The sequence below is a fragment of the Eriocheir sinensis genome, chromosome 17 (genome assembly GCF_024679095.1).
Source record: "Eriocheir sinensis breed Jianghai 21 chromosome 17, ASM2467909v1, whole genome shotgun sequence".
Classification (NCBI taxonomy): Eukaryota; Metazoa; Arthropoda; class Malacostraca; order Decapoda; family Varunidae; genus Eriocheir; species Eriocheir sinensis.
Genome location: NC_066525.1, coordinates 13913418 through 13931529, shown reverse-complemented (window position 1 = coordinate 13931529; position 18112 = coordinate 13913418). Strand labels below are relative to the sequence as shown.

The 18112-nt window shown below is 45.7% G+C and overlaps 1 protein-coding gene across 1 annotated transcript in view; it reads right to left on the bottom strand.

Moving 5' to 3' along the window:
• Positions 1-203: 203 nt before the first annotated feature.
• LOC126999981 (nuclear receptor subfamily 4 group A member 1-like) overlaps positions 204-18112 on the bottom strand; it is a 45638-nt gene continuing 27729 nt past the window's right edge. Inside the window, exons 2-4 of the mRNA XM_050863321.1 lie at positions 10006-10088; positions 4201-5006; positions 204-3059 (exon numbers count right to left, since the gene is read on the bottom strand). Coding sequence (XP_050719278.1) covers positions 1616-3059; positions 4201-4994 — 2238 coding nt within the window. The 5' untranslated portion in view covers positions 4995-5006; positions 10006-10088 and the 3' untranslated portion in view covers positions 204-1615. The remainder of the gene's footprint in view (positions 3060-4200; positions 5007-10005; positions 10089-18112) is intronic.

Below are 18112 nucleotides of genomic sequence, written 5' to 3'. Positions count from 1 at the left end.
GTGCTTGGCTAATTAGGTTAATGTTGTGTAGTTATTTACTGAGCAAATCAGCAAAATTGATAAACAGTAACTTTTCCTGCCCAGTTTTTCAGCTAACATAATGCCATCTTTACCTAATGGATAATGACCTATCACTATAAAATAATGATGGCAAGGCTAAGACCAAGGCTGTTAGGTAAATATCCACTCCATGTAAAAAAGCCACATGGATGATCTGGTCAGAGGTAGAGTCTGGCATGGCTGCAACATTAAAGTTAAGCTACAGGTTGTACAGAATGCCAAAGAACATGGTAACAGAGCAGCTGTGGTAATCTGCTCAGCCACCAACTGAGAAAATGGTGATTTTGTACTTCATTCTAGAACATACTGTGTTTACATGCACCAAATCATATGTTTTCCTCTACAAAACTCCTTTGAGATCACTTCAACTAAATTTGTAGTAAAAAATAAAAAAATAAAAAATAAAAAATAAATAAATAAATAAATCCTGCAAAATATCCTTGTAAAACAGGGTGTGTTGAATGCGGAGGTGCGTCCTAAACGCCGACAATTATGGTTCATTATTCAGAGAGTAAGCTCTTGTCGCCCAGACTACTTTGCAGGGCTTTGTCCCAGGTATAATTCTTACTAAGACTGAAGAGTCACAGAGTTTAAGCACCAATGACCCAGCTAATGTACCTACCAATACCTACTGGGTATAAGAATTTGTAGTGGTAGCTACCTTGTATTATAACAATTTGAAGTGGTATGCTAGATGCTGTTTCAACTATATGTAACCAAGAAGCTCACATCAGAAAATAAGTATTCACTAAGAAAACTATTTAAAACTCTGTTATATTTCTTCTATTTCAACAAGGTACAAGTAACAAAGGAATAGTGCCCCAGTTGACTTTGTACATACGAGCATTTTTGTGTAACATTGTGTGGGGAAGGATTTGGTAACTTTTAGGCCACTTGTATCAACATAACCACACTGTCTCCTTCAATAACCATAGGTGCATGTTGTCTTTCATCTCTTGATAAGTGAACAATGCAACATTTCATGACAAATTCTGTACATACAAATACATTCTAATGTGTATATTTTAGTCAGAACTAGAGGCGATCACCATGAAAATGTGAAAATGACAACACTGAAAATCTTCACCAAGCAATTGCAGCAGATTGTACATGTAAGAAGAGTGATAACAAGAGAAACAAGAGCAAAATTATATTAATCTAAAATTGAGAAGATTGTCTGAAAATCATCAAAATATTTTGATTAATATAGAGACAGCTGAATTTTGATATTTAGATATATTACATGATCGTGACAAATATAAAAATTAACACACAAAGCTTATCTCTTTTAAAAGTACGTTAGGCATGTCTTAGATATGAAATTTACTTTTGAACTTCAAGATTCTAAAATAAAGATCTTTATAGGTTTTACCTAAAATTTATCAATTTGTTTAAAAGAATATAAAAACACAAGTTCCTCTATAAATAAATAAATAAAAAATATTTGAGATGTTACATAGTAACTTTCATTCTAAATATGGTACACTATATTATAAAAAAAAAAATCTGTTGTACATATATGGCAGTGAAATGATTATTCCTGATGATGTCACTGCTATGATGATAACTTCTGTGCCAAACTGGAGAGTAAGTGGGGTGACAGGGTTCGCTTAAGTGACTGGACATATTCAACATTGTCAGAACAGGAAATGTGTTGCAATACATCACACAGAACTTCAACGACTCTTCTTTTATCCACTGAACTATATTCATTTAAATCCCTACAACCATGACTTGGCACAATCAACATTTGTTTGTTAGAACTGCCCTCTGAAGTTTCCATTCTCTCTGAATCGTCATACAAAATGCTTCTTTTCAAGGCTCTGTAATCCACTGGTTTGTCTTGCTGCTCTGTCACATCGCTTATTTGTGCCGGAGGCAACCTGTGTTTACGTATAATCCTGTCTATTTGTTCCATGGGGTTGGTGATGATCATGTCAGTTCTGGGATCTCGACCAAACATCTGATTGGTCAAGGGATGATAAAACTGATCACCACGCAGGACGGTACTTGGCTTCACATGCTTTCCTCTACTACCTGGAGAACTTTGTTGCCACAGTGGCTGGCTCTGTTCTGTTGGTGTTAGGACTGAAGAAAACTCAGGAAGCAGTTTTTGAAAAATCATTGGGAACATTTCACTTAATCCTGATATTTGGCTTTTTGCTGAGGAATGTGTAGAGATCTGTTGATGATTTATAGTGGGCTTAATATCTACCTTGCTGTGGAATTCTAGGATCTCTTTCACATCTGCAAGGCCCACCAGAAGTTTTGGAAAAGTAACCTTAACCCCAGATTCTCCCTCCTTTGCCTGCAAATAATTACGGAGGTAACCCAAGTACTTCAGTTGTATGTCCTGAATCTTTCCAGGGTCTTGAAATTGAGGGTCATCAGGTTGGAAGAAGGCAACCAAACTTATGAGAGAAAGGATGATTTCATCTTTTACCTCTCTTGCATACTTATTATAAAATTTCATAATTGCCTCAAAGGCCTCTGGTATGACAGTAAATTTTTTAAGTGTTTCTAAAGATATTGGTGGAATCTTAAGTGCTTCCTTATTACATTCAGCAGGCCACCTCTGTCTTTCACTATCATACATGTATGCTCCGTGGAGATATATGGACATACCAATACCATTTTTCAAAAGAAGAGATTGGTCAATTTTACACACTGTCTGAAACTCGTCCACCTTGTAAAAGAACATGCCAAGCTTTTTACAAATACAGACAAAGAGGTTAGCAAGGGCCTCTACACTGTCACCATGGCAATCATCTGGGTAGGGAATAGACATGAAGATGTTTTCCTGAAGAGCAGCAAGGTTTTTCAATATATCAGCTTCCTGAGGATCAAGTGACCTAGGGAGATCCCCATACATCTTGTCTTTTATCTTTTCTTCCTGGACATGACGCTGCTTAGCCAGCCTGTTCTTCCACAACACCATGCGGTCTGTTTCTGACATCACCCAGCTGATCTCCATCCCATTCTCCTGACTCTTCTTAAACCTGAAATAAAGAAACCATGAGAACTTTGGATAATATTGAAGTTACTGTCTCAGGTATTTTCTGTGAATTATCATGCAATCAAATGTTCAAGTTCTAAATCTGGCTTCCAAACTAACATAAGAAATAATTGTGATGGAAAAAATAACAGCAAAAGGTATTTAGGTTCAAGTTTTAACTCATTTCACTTCACACTGAAAGAAATATCCAGTTTAGGTTAACACATATTTTGTCTAAATTTTGAGAGGATTTGAGACTAAATGACTGCATAATTCATGTGAATTTTTCTTTACGAATTTTGTAAAAAATAATTGCAGTACATCTGTTACACTACAGCACAGCTATACTGCTTGTCTTTCATAGCAACATTTCTACATTTCTTGTTGCATATTTATGCAAATAATTAGACAATAAGTAAGAGGAAGATTTTTCAGCAATAAGCTTGGGCAATCTTATCATGAAACAAACCTGCCAGCTTTAGGAAGTAAGTTGAGTTAGTCGTCCACTGGACATCTTTATCGATAATTTGTAACATTAGTATTTTCTTTGTAATATCTTACAAAAAGTACTTCCTAGTATTACTGTCAATTTTGGAATCGTAAGAAATAATTTTGGGTGTCAGCATACCTATACATATTTATTTTTCTTATTTTTCTTTCCTTAATTATGATGGCAGAGCCTAATATAACAAAAATATCCATTTTGCATGTCTTGACATGATATGTATTTTTGAGAAATTACCTTAATCTCCACCACCACCATTATAATCATTACCAGTGACCCCTGGGTGACCAGGATAATATCCTCTCAGGGTTTCTGTGTCCCTGCCCATGAGTGGCAGCCAGCCTAATCCCTGATCTGGATTGGTTGGAGTATGGTCTGCAACCTATCCCTGCAAAACTTAAATAAATAGAGGCTGGGGTTGAGGCTCTGGTCACAACTCCACCCTGGTTTTGTTGGGGGGACTTGATCATTCAGGGGTCACCTTCAGTGCATTTACATCATGCAAGTCTTCTGCCTTTAATGGATGTAGAGCAAAGCCTATGGGACCCTTGCATCCTGAAGGAAGGATGGCCTCCTAGCCCCTCGTTTTATTTTGGGGACAGCCAAGTTGGCTGTGTGTGTATGTATGTATACTACTCACCTGCAGTACTGACATCCTTTGCGGTTGGTCTTGGAGATTGGACAGTTTTCATTCTCGGGACACTGGAAGGTCTTGTAAGCACCACTCTGCACGGAGCGGCGGAAGAAGGCTTTGCAGGAGTCACATGCCATCCCCCCAAAGTGCATGCTCCTGGCAGCATCCCCACACACGCCACATCGTTTATCTTCTTTGGCTTTTTCCTTCGCCTCTTTTCTTTGTCGCTTTTGACACCTCTTTTGCTCCTCTGTCACCATATAGGGCTCTGGGCTTGTTTTCTGTATGGAAAGGTTGTCACTGTTGCTACTGGTTGGGGAGTACCCTTGGCTGCTGAGGGAGTCACAGCACATGGACCTCTCATCCTGCTCAGACCTCACTGTGTCCGGTACGTTCACAAACTCGGACTCTCCAGCATCAAAGTTCAGCATGGCCACGGTCTGAGGAGGCGGGGGGTGCACCTCGGGCTCTGAACGCTCGTAGGGTGGCACGTAGCCCCGCTTGCTGGGTTGTCCTCCCCAGTAATGAGGGTCTATAGTCCTCTGGTCATTACTCATGCACAAACTGTCACTCCACCAATCCAGCGAGTCTCTGTCACGTTCTGCTAGCTTGGCCTCGACGTGCTGGCTCTTGAATGGTGGCGGCCCCCCTAGGCCGTCATTGGTTGGATAGAGGGAGCTGCCCACTGTGGAATGAGCATCATACCAGTATGTTGTTGAGGGGAATGAGGGAAGACTCAGGCCATCCATTGTTTTACTTCCAGGCTGGTGGTTGGACTGGTAGAACCCGTCCTTTGACATGCTACCTCACATCTGTGAACAAATCCAATGAAAAGCATTAGACAAAGTGCAACTTCTGCCACAGTCCAAATTTTCAATGAAATATGAATGACTACAATATAAATATACAGCTATATTAATCATGAAGAGCCAGGATACATGGTCATGATCTAAATCCTGTACTAGTGTATTTTATTTAAAATCTGTATTGTTTTAGTAAAATTATACTCAAAATGTTCACCAACATTACAAAAAAATTAAAATAACACTACATGATAGATAAAGAAAAGAGTACTGCTATTGCTGACATTGTTATTGAAGTGACAGTTAGGCAACACATGCCCGAAGTAGTAAATCAACTAAAAAGTTGAAGCACCAGCGGCATAAATACATGTGGTGAGGTTCTGCTGAACTTTCACATTTCATTGTTATGTCACATATGATGTTATCACCCAGGCCTCAGCAGCCCAGCTCACGGTACAGAAAGCTGACCAGCTTTAGTATTCTTTATACATAAAACAGGGGCACATTATGAAAAAAAAAAGCTACTGGCACATTCAGCCTTAATATTATCTATATTATTACGAACTGGAGTATGTGCAATGGAATGACAACCTTCCAGTATAAATTAGGGCTTGCCACAAATGCACTCGTTCATATACCCAGTGCTTTTCATGGGAGAAAAATCACAATGAACATAATTTACTTTTCATAAAGGGTAATCCATTACATGGATCAAATATGCTGTTTCTTGCATGCCTTTTGCCTTACTGGGTGTTCAGGCGTCTTACGATTCGTGCTTGAAACTATAAAGTGGTAAAACCTACACTGCATAGTGCTGCATCAAGCAAAATGAAGAAAAGTACGAGAGATCCTACATGACCGGTTGATTTTACACACACACACACACACACTCCCCCCCCCCCCCCTCCCCCCTAAACCCCCGTGGTGATCCGTTGTGTAGTGGTTAGCGCTCTCGGCTCAACCAACAGAACCCGAGCATGGATCCCCGGGTTCCATTCCCGGGCGAGGTGGAGACGGATGGGCAGTTAGTCTCCTTTCATTCGTGAACCTGCCCGCCTATCAATAAATGGGGACGGGGTGTCAGTCTGGGGTTGTGTTGTGGGTGGGTGGGTGTGGTGCGTGGGTGTTATGTCATGTTCCAGCCATACCTAAAGATCCCTCACTGCCGCTCTACGCTGTCGGTTGACGATCGCGAGTCCAGCACGTGGCCGGACCATGGTGAATGACGCAGGACCTGGGCGGTGCCGGGGGGGCTACTCGGGGGCAAGGTTGGGCCAACTGTCCAGCCCCGTCCCGAACCGCAACGCTGCCCCACCTCTACCCTTTCTGTCCTCCCGCTCGCCCCGCCCTACTCTGCCCTGACCTAACCCGCCCTCTCCGCTCTGTAACGCCCCAACCTATTAGACACCGCCCAGCTCTGCTCTCCACCCGCCCCGCCGCGCCTTGTTTTTCTCCACCCCACCCCACCCGTGTGTGTGTGTGTGTGTGTGTGTGTGTGTGTGCTAATGCTTGTGAATGGATAAATAAGTGAATCCGTAAGTGAACGTAAGTGACTATAAAATCATTGAGTGTAGGCGTAAGAATTAGTGTTCAGTCTTAGGTTAATACTATGCACAGTTCGCTGCTGAACAGACAAACCGAGGCAGACATACATCAAACTTCATCTTCATTCGTATAATCATGCTGACAGTGACTTTTTTATTTATTTGTCCTCACGGCTGAAATACCAATCTCGCTAACGCGGCTAGTAAAGATGTTTCATATGTGGCTGAGTCTAAAATTTTGATGGATGGGTGCGCGTGGCGGCCCTGACCAACCACCACACCAGTCAATTTTTGTTACTACACACACACACACACACACACACACACATTATATTATAAAACTAGTCCCTCTATGTAAAACAGCTAGGCCGACTCTAGGCGACTCTCCAGATTGCAATAAAAATGGAATATATTACCGGAAAAAGTAGTGCACATAATTTTAAGCCAATATCATTCGGTTTTAAAGAGAATATGATGAAATAGGTTTAACGGACAGGACACAACGAAAGTAACTCAGCCATTTAATGAACGCACGCACACATATTGTTTTATAGAACTTCACCTTCCACAACGTACAGCCTCATGCGTGTCCTAATCGCAACACTGAATCACATTATATCACCATAGCTCCACGATTCTCATAACATCTTTCTCCACCTCCCATGTTCACCACCATCACCACCACCACACCTCTGTCACCACCACCCCTTCCCCATCACCACCATCACATCTTCCACATCACCATCACCATCATCACCCCCTTCCCCATCACCACCATCACATCTTCCCCATCACCACCACCACCACCCCTTCTCCATCACCACCATCACATCTTCCCCATCACCACCACCACCACCCCTTCCCCATCACCATCACATCTTCCCCATCACCACCACCACCACCACCACCACCACCACCCCTTTCCCATCCCCAGACCACACCTTCCCCATCACAACACCACACCTTCCCCATCACAACACCAAACCTTCACCATCACCACACCACCCCTTCCCAATCACCACAACCACACGCCCCCGCCGTGCTACTTCCTGCCCCAGCCTTACCTTCAGGACAAAAGTTTCTCCACCAGACATATACCGTATACAAACCCCGCCCACCACACCACAGCCACTGTACAAGGCCTGGTTTCTCTCTCTCTCTCTCTCTCTCTCTCTCTCTCTCTCTCTCTCTCTCTCTCTCTCTCTCTCTCTCAGGCAGGCTCGAAAAGCGTATACCTGTCAAGTATCTTAATTATCACGCTGTTCTTGAGTGGTGGACCTGTTGTGTAATCTTGCCGCTCATCTTTTACAGAGCTAGACGGAAGCTCTTTTTATCTAATGGCTTTTAGTTACGTGCTACTTCCTGCCCCACCCTTACCTTCAGGACAAAAGAGTTTCTCCACCAGACATATACTGTATACAAACCCCGTCTCAACATATTTGTACTTATCAATTTTTGAAAGTAAGGTACGAGAATCCCTCTGTGGTCTCGCGGAGACGGAGCATAAAAGTTCATGCCAAGCAGTGCCAGCGAGTGGTATGTAGGGTGACGCCCCACTTGTGGACGTGATAGTATTTATGAAACATGACGCATGACTATTATTGGACAAAAAGGTCACGTCATCCACCTCGGTCACCACGCCACCCACATACGGTCTGGAGTAATCACATCATCCTCCACGCCCACGTCACCCTCGCCCTCTGTACCGCATCCCCCACGCATGATGACTCCCCCTCCCCATCACCCCTTCGACCAACGAGAGCAAAAGCCATGTAAGGAGGGAAAGTGAAGGTTGAGGCTGGACACCGCCCAATGACATAATCTTTCTGAACACTTAAATTTTTCCCTTTTTCCCCTGGCATCAAATCTGGCATTCGCATTTACTATAAAGGGAGAAAATAGGAGGACAGAACAAAGAAGGGTCACAGGGTACAGGGAGCAGCACAGGGAACACGAGCGTAGTGTATGGCACTGTGGAGAGTAATACTACCATCAACCGAAGGAATGAGGGGGAGGGGCTTCCTGGGGAGGAGGTTGTTGCAAGGGGGTGGAGGCCCACAGGGTGGAAAGGGAGGGAGAATATTGGTTATCACGGATGAGCGGCCCCAAGCCGACGGGTGGTGGTGTGGCAGGCGGCCACCCAGACACATCACACGAGGGTCCGCTGGGTTGCTAGGCTGGCCCCCGCACCGCTCCCGGCCTGCCACCTCGGCCCAGTCCCTTCCCACCAGGCCAACCCAGCCTGCACCGTTTCGTCACCATTACAGCTATCATAATTATAAATCAGGGGTGCATTGTCTTCGCACATGAGACATCGCGATATCAACCTCCGCAACCTGTGCGAGTTCGAGGGAGTGTGTAATGGGCCCTCTGTTGGCCGTGGACACTGATCTGCTTCTCGACATCTTACATTTCCAAAGATAACTGAATTACGAGGACTTCGTTTATCTCTGAAAATACCTTTACCATTTACGTCCAACATAACACTGAAATTGTATTCTGAACCACGTGCTTGAGGGGCGTGGCTGTGCCTGATATGGAGGTTAAACAAGTGAAGTGTTGGCGCTATCCTCAGACGATGAATCGCACTGGTTAGGTCCCATCTGGATTATGTAGATAAAGTAAGTTTCCCTTACTACTGAACGGACACAAATCTAAAGATATGTGCAGTGAAAAATTACAAAAAATGTTCACAGGCTTTGAAACTCCATACACAAGCCAACACACACACACACCACTGTAGTGCAGTGGTTAGCGAGCTCCCCTCACAATTGAGAGGCCCCGGGTTTGATTCCCGGGTGAAGACGGATTGGCAGTGAATGGGTACCGGGAGTCAGTCGGGGGTCGTCTGGCTTCCCGGGTGTGTGGGTGTATGGTTTCAGCCGTACCCAGAGATTCGTCACTTCTGAGCTCCAAGTTAAATCGGGAAGGGTACTGGCTGGCGATCGGAAGTCTATCGCATGGTCAGACCATGGTGGACTATCCATACAAATATGGATTAGGTCTTTAAACTAGATGGCGCTGCCGTTAGCGTTGTTAATTAAGTGTGGCTGACCCTAATGAATGTAGCATGCAGATATATGTCGCTCCCTCGTCCTGGTGATTTATTACACGGCCATTGGGTAAAGGAACATAATTAAGAGACCACACAGTTTGCGAATGTCGTGAAGCTGCCCTGAGAATCGTTTGTAAAGGCAAAGGTTTGCAGGGTCCCGCGGCGGGGGGTGCATACCTGTCATCGCCCTGCCGTGACACACCTCGGCATGTTTCTGAGTCAGAACACCGTCCTTGCTCCTGCGTGCTGGAGAGACTGACAAAACTTCAGCGCGCTGCGTCCATAGTCACTAAGTATTATCTAGCCTGTCACTTGGGCCCTATCGTCAGTGGCACAGTCCACAGTCACGTTTCTTAGCAGCCAGGATTAGCCTCGAATACAAGTGACGTATTTCTGTGTACGCACATACCTGAGAGTGAAGATGTAGAAGGGTGAGTGTCCGTCGCCGCCGCTGGGCCGTTCACTCCTCACGGGACTCACACCGACTGCACTCTGTGGGAGAATGGATGAATAGTTGATTAGAATCGCAGAACTATACTCCTTGCCCTTAAGGTAGTAACATCCTCTTCAAAGAAGCAAAGTAAGCGTAAAAACAAATTTATGGTCTTGTGGTCGGGAAGGGCAAGCTGCCTCTGCGGAAAAGTGGAACGAAAACCGGTATTCATTAGGGAGCAAAACCACTAGTATGCTTTGCTTTCACGGTCACTACGAATGCCCACCTGCTGCAAAAACTCAGAAGCAGTCTACGATGATAAGAAAAAAGACAAAAAGTATACATACTCTTTTCATGGTCCCTATCTGCCTCAGGGGGGTGAAGCATCATATCACACTGATCAGTAAAGGAAGTATACACTGGCTCTATGATTAAGAAAAGTCCTTCTGTGATCGGGAGGGGAGAAATACCCATTATGTAACAGTAATAAAAAAAATTGCACTCAAGAAAATCCAAGAATCAGGGACTATGGAAAAAATGTGATGATCGGAGCGACGAGATGAAGAGTGTGCACGGACTGATGTTCCCTGGCCGGGCGATCTGGACGGAGAGACAATCACTGCACTAACGGGGAAAATAGTTCGAAAAGATGATACTCTGCTTCATGATTTAGAGTTCACGAGTGGCAATATCAGCATGAGTGTCTGTACCACTCCGTAATAGCGGGGAAATTATAGTGTTCATAAGATAACAAAGGAATCAGGGTCTTTGAGAAGGATATATTGCTTTCATGACCGGTGTGAAAGGTTGTGAGGATGCACGGGAGGCAAGGTCAGCCGGAGTGTCCGTACCCTTGCTCGTTTAGCCACGGGTGAGGCAAGTCGTCGCGCAGGGTGATAAGTACAGGGTCGCAGCGCACCTGCAGGCGACCTGCACCAACAAAAAGAAATGTCAGTCAGAGGCGAGTGAGTCAAGGGAGCCGCGAGGCCACCACCGCCAACGTCACACTCGCCCTAGCCCACGGCCCAAGGCAACCGCTGGTTGCATGTTATATTTGTTACAATTATCCTTCATCCTTTTCTTATTTCACTTTTTGGGGTACTCGTGAACTGAGAAGTTTATAGCAGTACTGCCAATCCACGATCTTCTATACGTATTTGTACTTATCCCCGCCTTCACCAGTTGAGTGGGATGGTGAAGGTTCAACAGCGATGAAGTCAAACGCCCACTCACACGGAGCAGACATAAGAAAAAGTGCAGGGCTGCGCGACCCTGGCCTGGCGTCCCTGCAAGCGGCAGGAGGAGGCGCCCTGGAATGGGAAGTGGCGGGAAGTTAGGGTTCACTGCTCTCAGAATCCACACTTTTCAGTTTGACCTATCACACACATACACACACACGCACACACACACACGTTCATTTCTACTTAATGAACAACGATACCCTAAGTCCTCGGGGTGGGTGACGGAGGCTGTTACGTGTTCCTCTTTAATGAGACATTGCCACAGTGACTGAATAACTGCCGCAGCAGAAGGGGGTGCACGGGTGACGGCCCTGGTCCTAGCAGCCCCTCGGTACCCTTGTTCGTGTTCTTGGTGGCTGTGGCGATAATGGTGTCAAGGACAATAATTCTGCTCCTCTTTCAAGGTGAGTTGCCCTGACACCTAAGCGTAACAAGACAGACTGACGACGCTCCTGCCCCGCGTGCTTGATACAGACGCCCCCGACCCCTGCCACGGTGCCCTCAGTCAGCAAAGACGAGTATGAAGTGTTTGGATGCTGGCAATAAGGCCAAAAGCAGCGCGGCGGCCTCCCCTGCAAGACAGTGAAAGGTGTGGCGGGTGCCAGATGTACGAGGATCGCACAGGCGAGACGAAAAGTAGAGTGCTAGAGTCTGCAGGAGTCGACGGTGGCCTTCCCGACCCCCGGCAACACGCACTTTCTTCCGTGAGGTCAACCAAGCTTGGCAACCGCGCTGCTGTTACTACAAGGCAACTGGCGGCTAGACGCATCCCTCCCCCTGCCGGACGGATGAGTCCGCTCCCCCTGACACCTGCTTACGTGAGACAAGGCTGCCAAGCAAAACGCTGGCGCGAAGCAGACAAGCACAAGTCTGGTGGGCACAGGAGCTGTGGGCCTACTATGACCACGAAGACAAATACCTTTTCCTCCAATGCTGCCACCATGTTCCTTGATAATACCTCCTGTGATTGCCATGATTACATTCAGAGGAGCCAAAGAGGTGGACGTCTCCTGCACTCCTAGCCCCGCCCCTCCGGGGGGAGCAGCGGTAGGTGCCTCACATCACCAAGGTAGATGAGTCAGCCTGTTTCCGCCAGACCCCCCTCCCTGTGGCCCCACACAAGGCTTTGTCACGCCGCCACCCACACTGGGTACACACAGGCGGGAGACACTATACACCGCCGCCGCTGCCTCCAGCACACCACCGTCACACATGCACTCTTAAATGGCTGGGTGCAAACTGTGTTACGACGGTTGAATGGAAGAGGAGGATAAATCATGAGTAAAATAATAATAGTAATAATAATAATACAATATAATAATAATAATAATAATAATAATAATAATAATAATAATAATAATAAAAAAACTTAAAACAATACCATGCATACAAAGTAGGTGTGTGGCAGGTGACAACCCGCACGTGCAATCCAACGTCCCAGCAGCAGCAGCACCCGCCTGCACCGCTCTTTCACAACTAATGCTCCTAGAGTAAACTTAACACAACAGCCTCAGCTTTCGTCACTGAGTGAGTTCCAACTGGCATGCCCCTATTCCTGTGTGACCGCCCACACGCCTATGTTCCAGTGGCTCTACCATAGCCCAGCAGGCCAGCGTGCTGGCGAAAATAAACCAACCAACCAACACGCTTATGTAGCAACTTAAACATTTTAGCGTACAGACGCGTGTCTCCCCTCACTTCGTCCTCTTCTCACGCCCGGGGAAATTCCCACTCGGTTGATGCCTTCATACCATGGAGGTATTAAGGGTGGAGAGGCCCACAGCGCCGAGCGCGCTGTACTGGTGAGTGAAGCCAGTTTTCGTAGTCTCAGCTGTCAAATCGGCCGCCATATTGTTCAAGCCGTGAGGTACGAATACGAGGGTGTAGCGCGCCTAACATGGAGGGCGCTTGCCCTTAGAGTACCACATTCGTGGAGTGGCTGCTGCTTGTGCTACACTGGACAAAATTACTCCCATTCTTATACCTGACACAGTCTGTGAATCAGCTTCGTAATTTATTACTGTAAATATACTGTAACAGGTAAGAAAGTACTGTACATGATATCCAAGAAGCGCGGTAATGTAGTCATGATCACCAAGAAATGCGGTGAGGACAATTCATCACCAAGATGTGCGGTCTCCTTTGCAAATACAAGTTAGAAATTTGTAAGCGGCAAGCATGTACTGCCAGTCTGCCACACGAACCCTCGTGAAATGTCACACGCGGACACGTGGTCTGGCCGGCCGCTCATGAATGTACATCAATGTGGCCACTCCTCTCCGGCTTGAACAATATGGCCGACTGACAGTTTAGTGGCTTCAAACCGCGAGACTCCAAGCCCCCCCCCCCTGCTTCATACACCAAACCAAGGCTTTGCACCTAACTGCATTCTTTCTTGTTCTAATTTAAAGAGATTTTGTGGCATCTATATCAACCAAATCCATGTCTCCAACTAAACATGAATCCCTCATAAATCATGAGCAAGAAGATCCACGAGGAGTCACTGGCTAATTGGTCGTTCTGTTAATGTTCCTCCCGGCTTGGGCGGAGCTATGACTCACTTTTCGTCAGTTCGTTTGGCACCATAGCAGTGGCAAGTTTGGTGAACGCGTGAGTTAACAGCAGACCACCTTATTAATGAAGCCTTACGACCTTGCCATCCATTCTTTGTGCTGGTGGCCAGAGTCCTTGTGGACAATACTGAGCGAATGTAAATCTAGGTCTTGTGGATGACATTCATAAGTATTAATTTATAAAACACTCGTCTGCGCCAGAACGGGCTGGGCCGACCATCAGGCCCCACCGGGAAGAAGCCTTGGACCGACCATCAGGCCCCACCGGGAAGAAGCCTTGGACCGACCATCAGGATCCACCGGGAAGAAGCCTACCGGCGCAATAGGCCAAGACGTAAAAAAAAAAAATAAATAAATAAAAAAAAAAAAAATATATATATATATATATATATATATATATATATATTGGAGTCCGTCTAGTTTACCTGAGCGGTAACAAAATTATAAACGCATCTTCAAATGCTTTAAATTAGTATAAATCGTATAGATTGATGGAACTCGCATAAAGTACGTTTGGTATAACTTAGTGGCGTGAACAAGTTACTCGGGTGGTCTGGCTCTCCGCCCCTCCCCGGCCCGGCAGGAGTGGTGGCTGCCGGTGCGTCGTGGGGCCCCTCCCCGCCGTGGGCTCGGCTGCCGCCTCTGTTCGAGGCGCGGCAGAGCTGGTGGGTCCGCTGGGAGGTAATGGTGCTGCAGAAGCACGTGGTTGGCGCCATGCCACTACACACTCACGCTCCTTTCTTTTTACAACATCTATATAAACAAACAAGTCTACTTTTTCCACAAAGAAATCACAAGTATAATCAACTGAACGCCATGGCTCGTACTAGTGTTTCGTAAATCGATATAATGAACAAAAGATTGTGAAAAAATGTGGCAACATCGCATCTCGTCTCTACAGCCACACCGACCTTCAAATAGTGAGCGACTAAAGGGGATGACGACACTTTACAGGCAGGGGTGCACCTCCATGGAAACTGGAAGTGGATAGTGTTAGCACTGCGCACACAGCCCCCGTCCGTCACCACACCCACTCCAAGGCGTCGTGCAGCGCCCCCACCCCTCCCCAGCCCAGCGCGGTGGGACTTCGCAGAGAGAAAAGCATCTTGTTCGGATGCACCACGAGTACTAGGGTTGGATGACACCGCTTTTTCCTTCCCGTCCACCTCGGCCCCCCCACCGCTGGCTCGGCTCGGCACCTCAACGGCAGGAGCACTACCAGGTGGCGGCACTCGGTAACGCGCAATAAGCTGGGCCGGGAAACCTTAGGGGCCCTCCACCCTGCACGCGATATGACCATCCAGTGACGAATCGAGTCTGGAAATGTCATCCTCTGAACCTCGGACAGAGATGACCCCAGCATTTACTTGTAATTTTGTTTACAGCGAATGATTTCTTTGTTTTCTCGATCTCCTAACAAATTTTATGCTACCTTTCATGTTCCACTTATTTTTAACCACGCGCACTTAGCATCCAATGTCTCGGGGGAATCGAGATAAATGCGAAGAGCAGAAAAAGTATGGCGAAAGAAGGTACTACATCTTTCGGGGGAAGCGAAGCGAAGTGTGTAGGAATAGGAGAGGTAAAAAAAAAAGTACGCAAGAGTGTTGAATATCAGAGGGATGGAGGCAGCGGCCAAGTGAATTACTAAAGCCAAACGCTGAAATATGTGGAAGAAAACCAGCATGGCAACCAAATCGATTTTGAAATAGAAAAAAAAATCCGGAGGAAGGGAAGGAAAAGGTCAGGGAAGGGGGAGAAACGAGAAAGGACAAGACCGCGAAAATAAAAGTAGAGGCATACCGCGGCGTAAAAATGAACAGAGGTAGAATGGGATGTAACATTCAAAATGATGGAAATGGTTAGGCCGTCGTGTACAATGGCTGTGGACGACGAAACGGTGCGAGATGTGAAAATGGAACGAGACCGAACGCGGGGAGGAAGCGGCGCGGCGAAGGGAAAGGACTAAAAACTATCCAGAATCATCCACACGACCCCCTGGATCCCTCCACTTCTTACGAAACAGACAAGATGTGGAGGTGGAGAGAGGGGCGGGCAGGACTAAAGGACCACGCGGTAGAAGTAGGGAGGCACGGGAGGGACACTGCTGGGAGGCGTGAGGTGTAGCAAAACGAAATACGATCTTAAAGTTATGCAGAAATCATAGCGCAAAGGAGGGCCACATGAACTGACGTAATCCCATTCCGCGGGTAGAGTAAGGTTTCGTTCAGTGGGTGGTGGGCGTGCACGCGTGTCGGGGGCCTGAGAGGGGGCGTTGAGGGAGAGGCTGGGAGAGGAGGGCCGCCGCAGCGCCGCCACACCTGAGCACCTAGGAGTGTTCCCAGGCTCGAGTTGCTCTCATGCGTACCCGACTTGGTGAAGTAGCCGCCGGCAGAGCAGCGAGGCCGAGCCAGAGCGTGCATCGGGACACTAAAGGGAAGTAACGCCGATAGAAGGGAGCGTACAACGGTGACACTCAACAGCAATGCAACACCGAATTCTTATTACGACTTTTTACAACCGCGGGAATATCAAAGAATAAACGAGGAGCAAAAGGCAATTCGACAAGTCTTTAAGAGAAATATTGAGAAAAAGCAGTAGTCGTAATTGGAGTATGTACCCGATCTGATTAAAAAAAAAAAAAAGAAAAAAAAATTCAAGGAAATTTTCCTCACCAGCTTCTAGTAGATTTTACTTTAAACGATAGTGTGTGTAGTCCCTGGAGTAGTCCAGCAGCTAACAATGATGAAACTAATTTATTGTGGCTTTTGTGTAAGACTTGACAACCAAATGTTTACTTTGTCCTGTTCCTGTGTCACTGTTTGCATAGAGGCGGTCCAGCGGGCGGGAGAGCTGGGTGAGGCCTTCCGAGGAATGATTTAGCTACTTCTGAACGTTTACTATATATCTTTTTTTTTATTTAGCGAGAGGAAGTGCGTTATACAATAATATTAGAGACATGAGAACAGCTAAAAGACCACCTCTTCGTGGAAAAAAAATCACCTATTCAAACTGCTAAGCGTGCCTAGAAAATTTACTTGTCGCTGGTAAGTCTTCGTAGTTTGAACAATGAGATAATGTTGTGTTACGTCTTCCATATGCGAAGAAGATTCATAGACAGCAACACACAAGCCATGGACACACACACACACACACACACACACACACCACGAATAGTTCTGTCCGTCACTCACTGAGACGTTTATAAATATTTTCAAACAGTTCGAAATAGAACCAACGGCATACCCCCTTTACCCTGACCCTTTTCCTTTGGTTATCATTTCGATAAACTATCCAGAATGAAATAAAAGAAAGACAGAAACAATTAGAGAAGAAGGTAAAAATACGTAAGACGAAGAGAGACAAATGTAGGCGAACTAATAGAAATAAATATTGATAGAGCGAAGGCGTGCCTGTTTACGGTGGCGATAAGGGTCACTCCGGGGAGAGGGGTGCTAAAAGTACTCACGGTAATAGACCAAGGTTCGTATTGTTAAACGTAATGGCACCTAACCCTATTTGAAAACCTCTCGTAGAAGTTGCTGAGGTTTTCATGGACTGTTTCGTGATCCGAGAAATAGCCTTACACGACATCCATACACCATGGACGGCAAAAATCACCTATGAAAATTTTAACAGTGAATAATTCAATGAAAACTTCACTGAAATTAGGAAAGAAGCTGCGATCGAAGCAGGAGATAAAAGAGAAAAGAAAATTAAACAATCACATCAAGCTCTTCAGAAACTACACTACTAATGGAGAAGTGCAGAAACATGAAAGTAAAATCTGCCAGACAAAATGAAACAGTAGAACTTAAAAATAAATAAATAAATAAATAAATAAGGTAAAGCAAGAAGAGGGAGAAAGTTTAACTTGGTGAAAATCAACGCTGCGCGAATCCAGGTTCATTGTAAAAACAGTTAATAGGGAACTCGGTATTAGGTAAAAACAGATGCAACCCATGAGAAAAACGAGCGGCGAACTCACGTACAAGAGGAATAAAATAATGCAGGTTGTGGAGGCGCTTTACGGCGAACTCTATAATTCAAGACAATCTGCCCCAGAGTGAAGTAGAATTCATATTACGGAAATTCCGACAAGAACGAAAAAAAGAACGAAAAAAAGAAATACTGAAAACAACTAAAAGAGGGGAAGCTCTTGGAGATGATGATGGCTTAAGTGCGAATCTTGTAAAGGACGCCGGAGAAAATGCCGAAGCGAAACTTTTTACACCGTCTCAAGAAAGGAAACCTTCCGAAAAGCTGGAA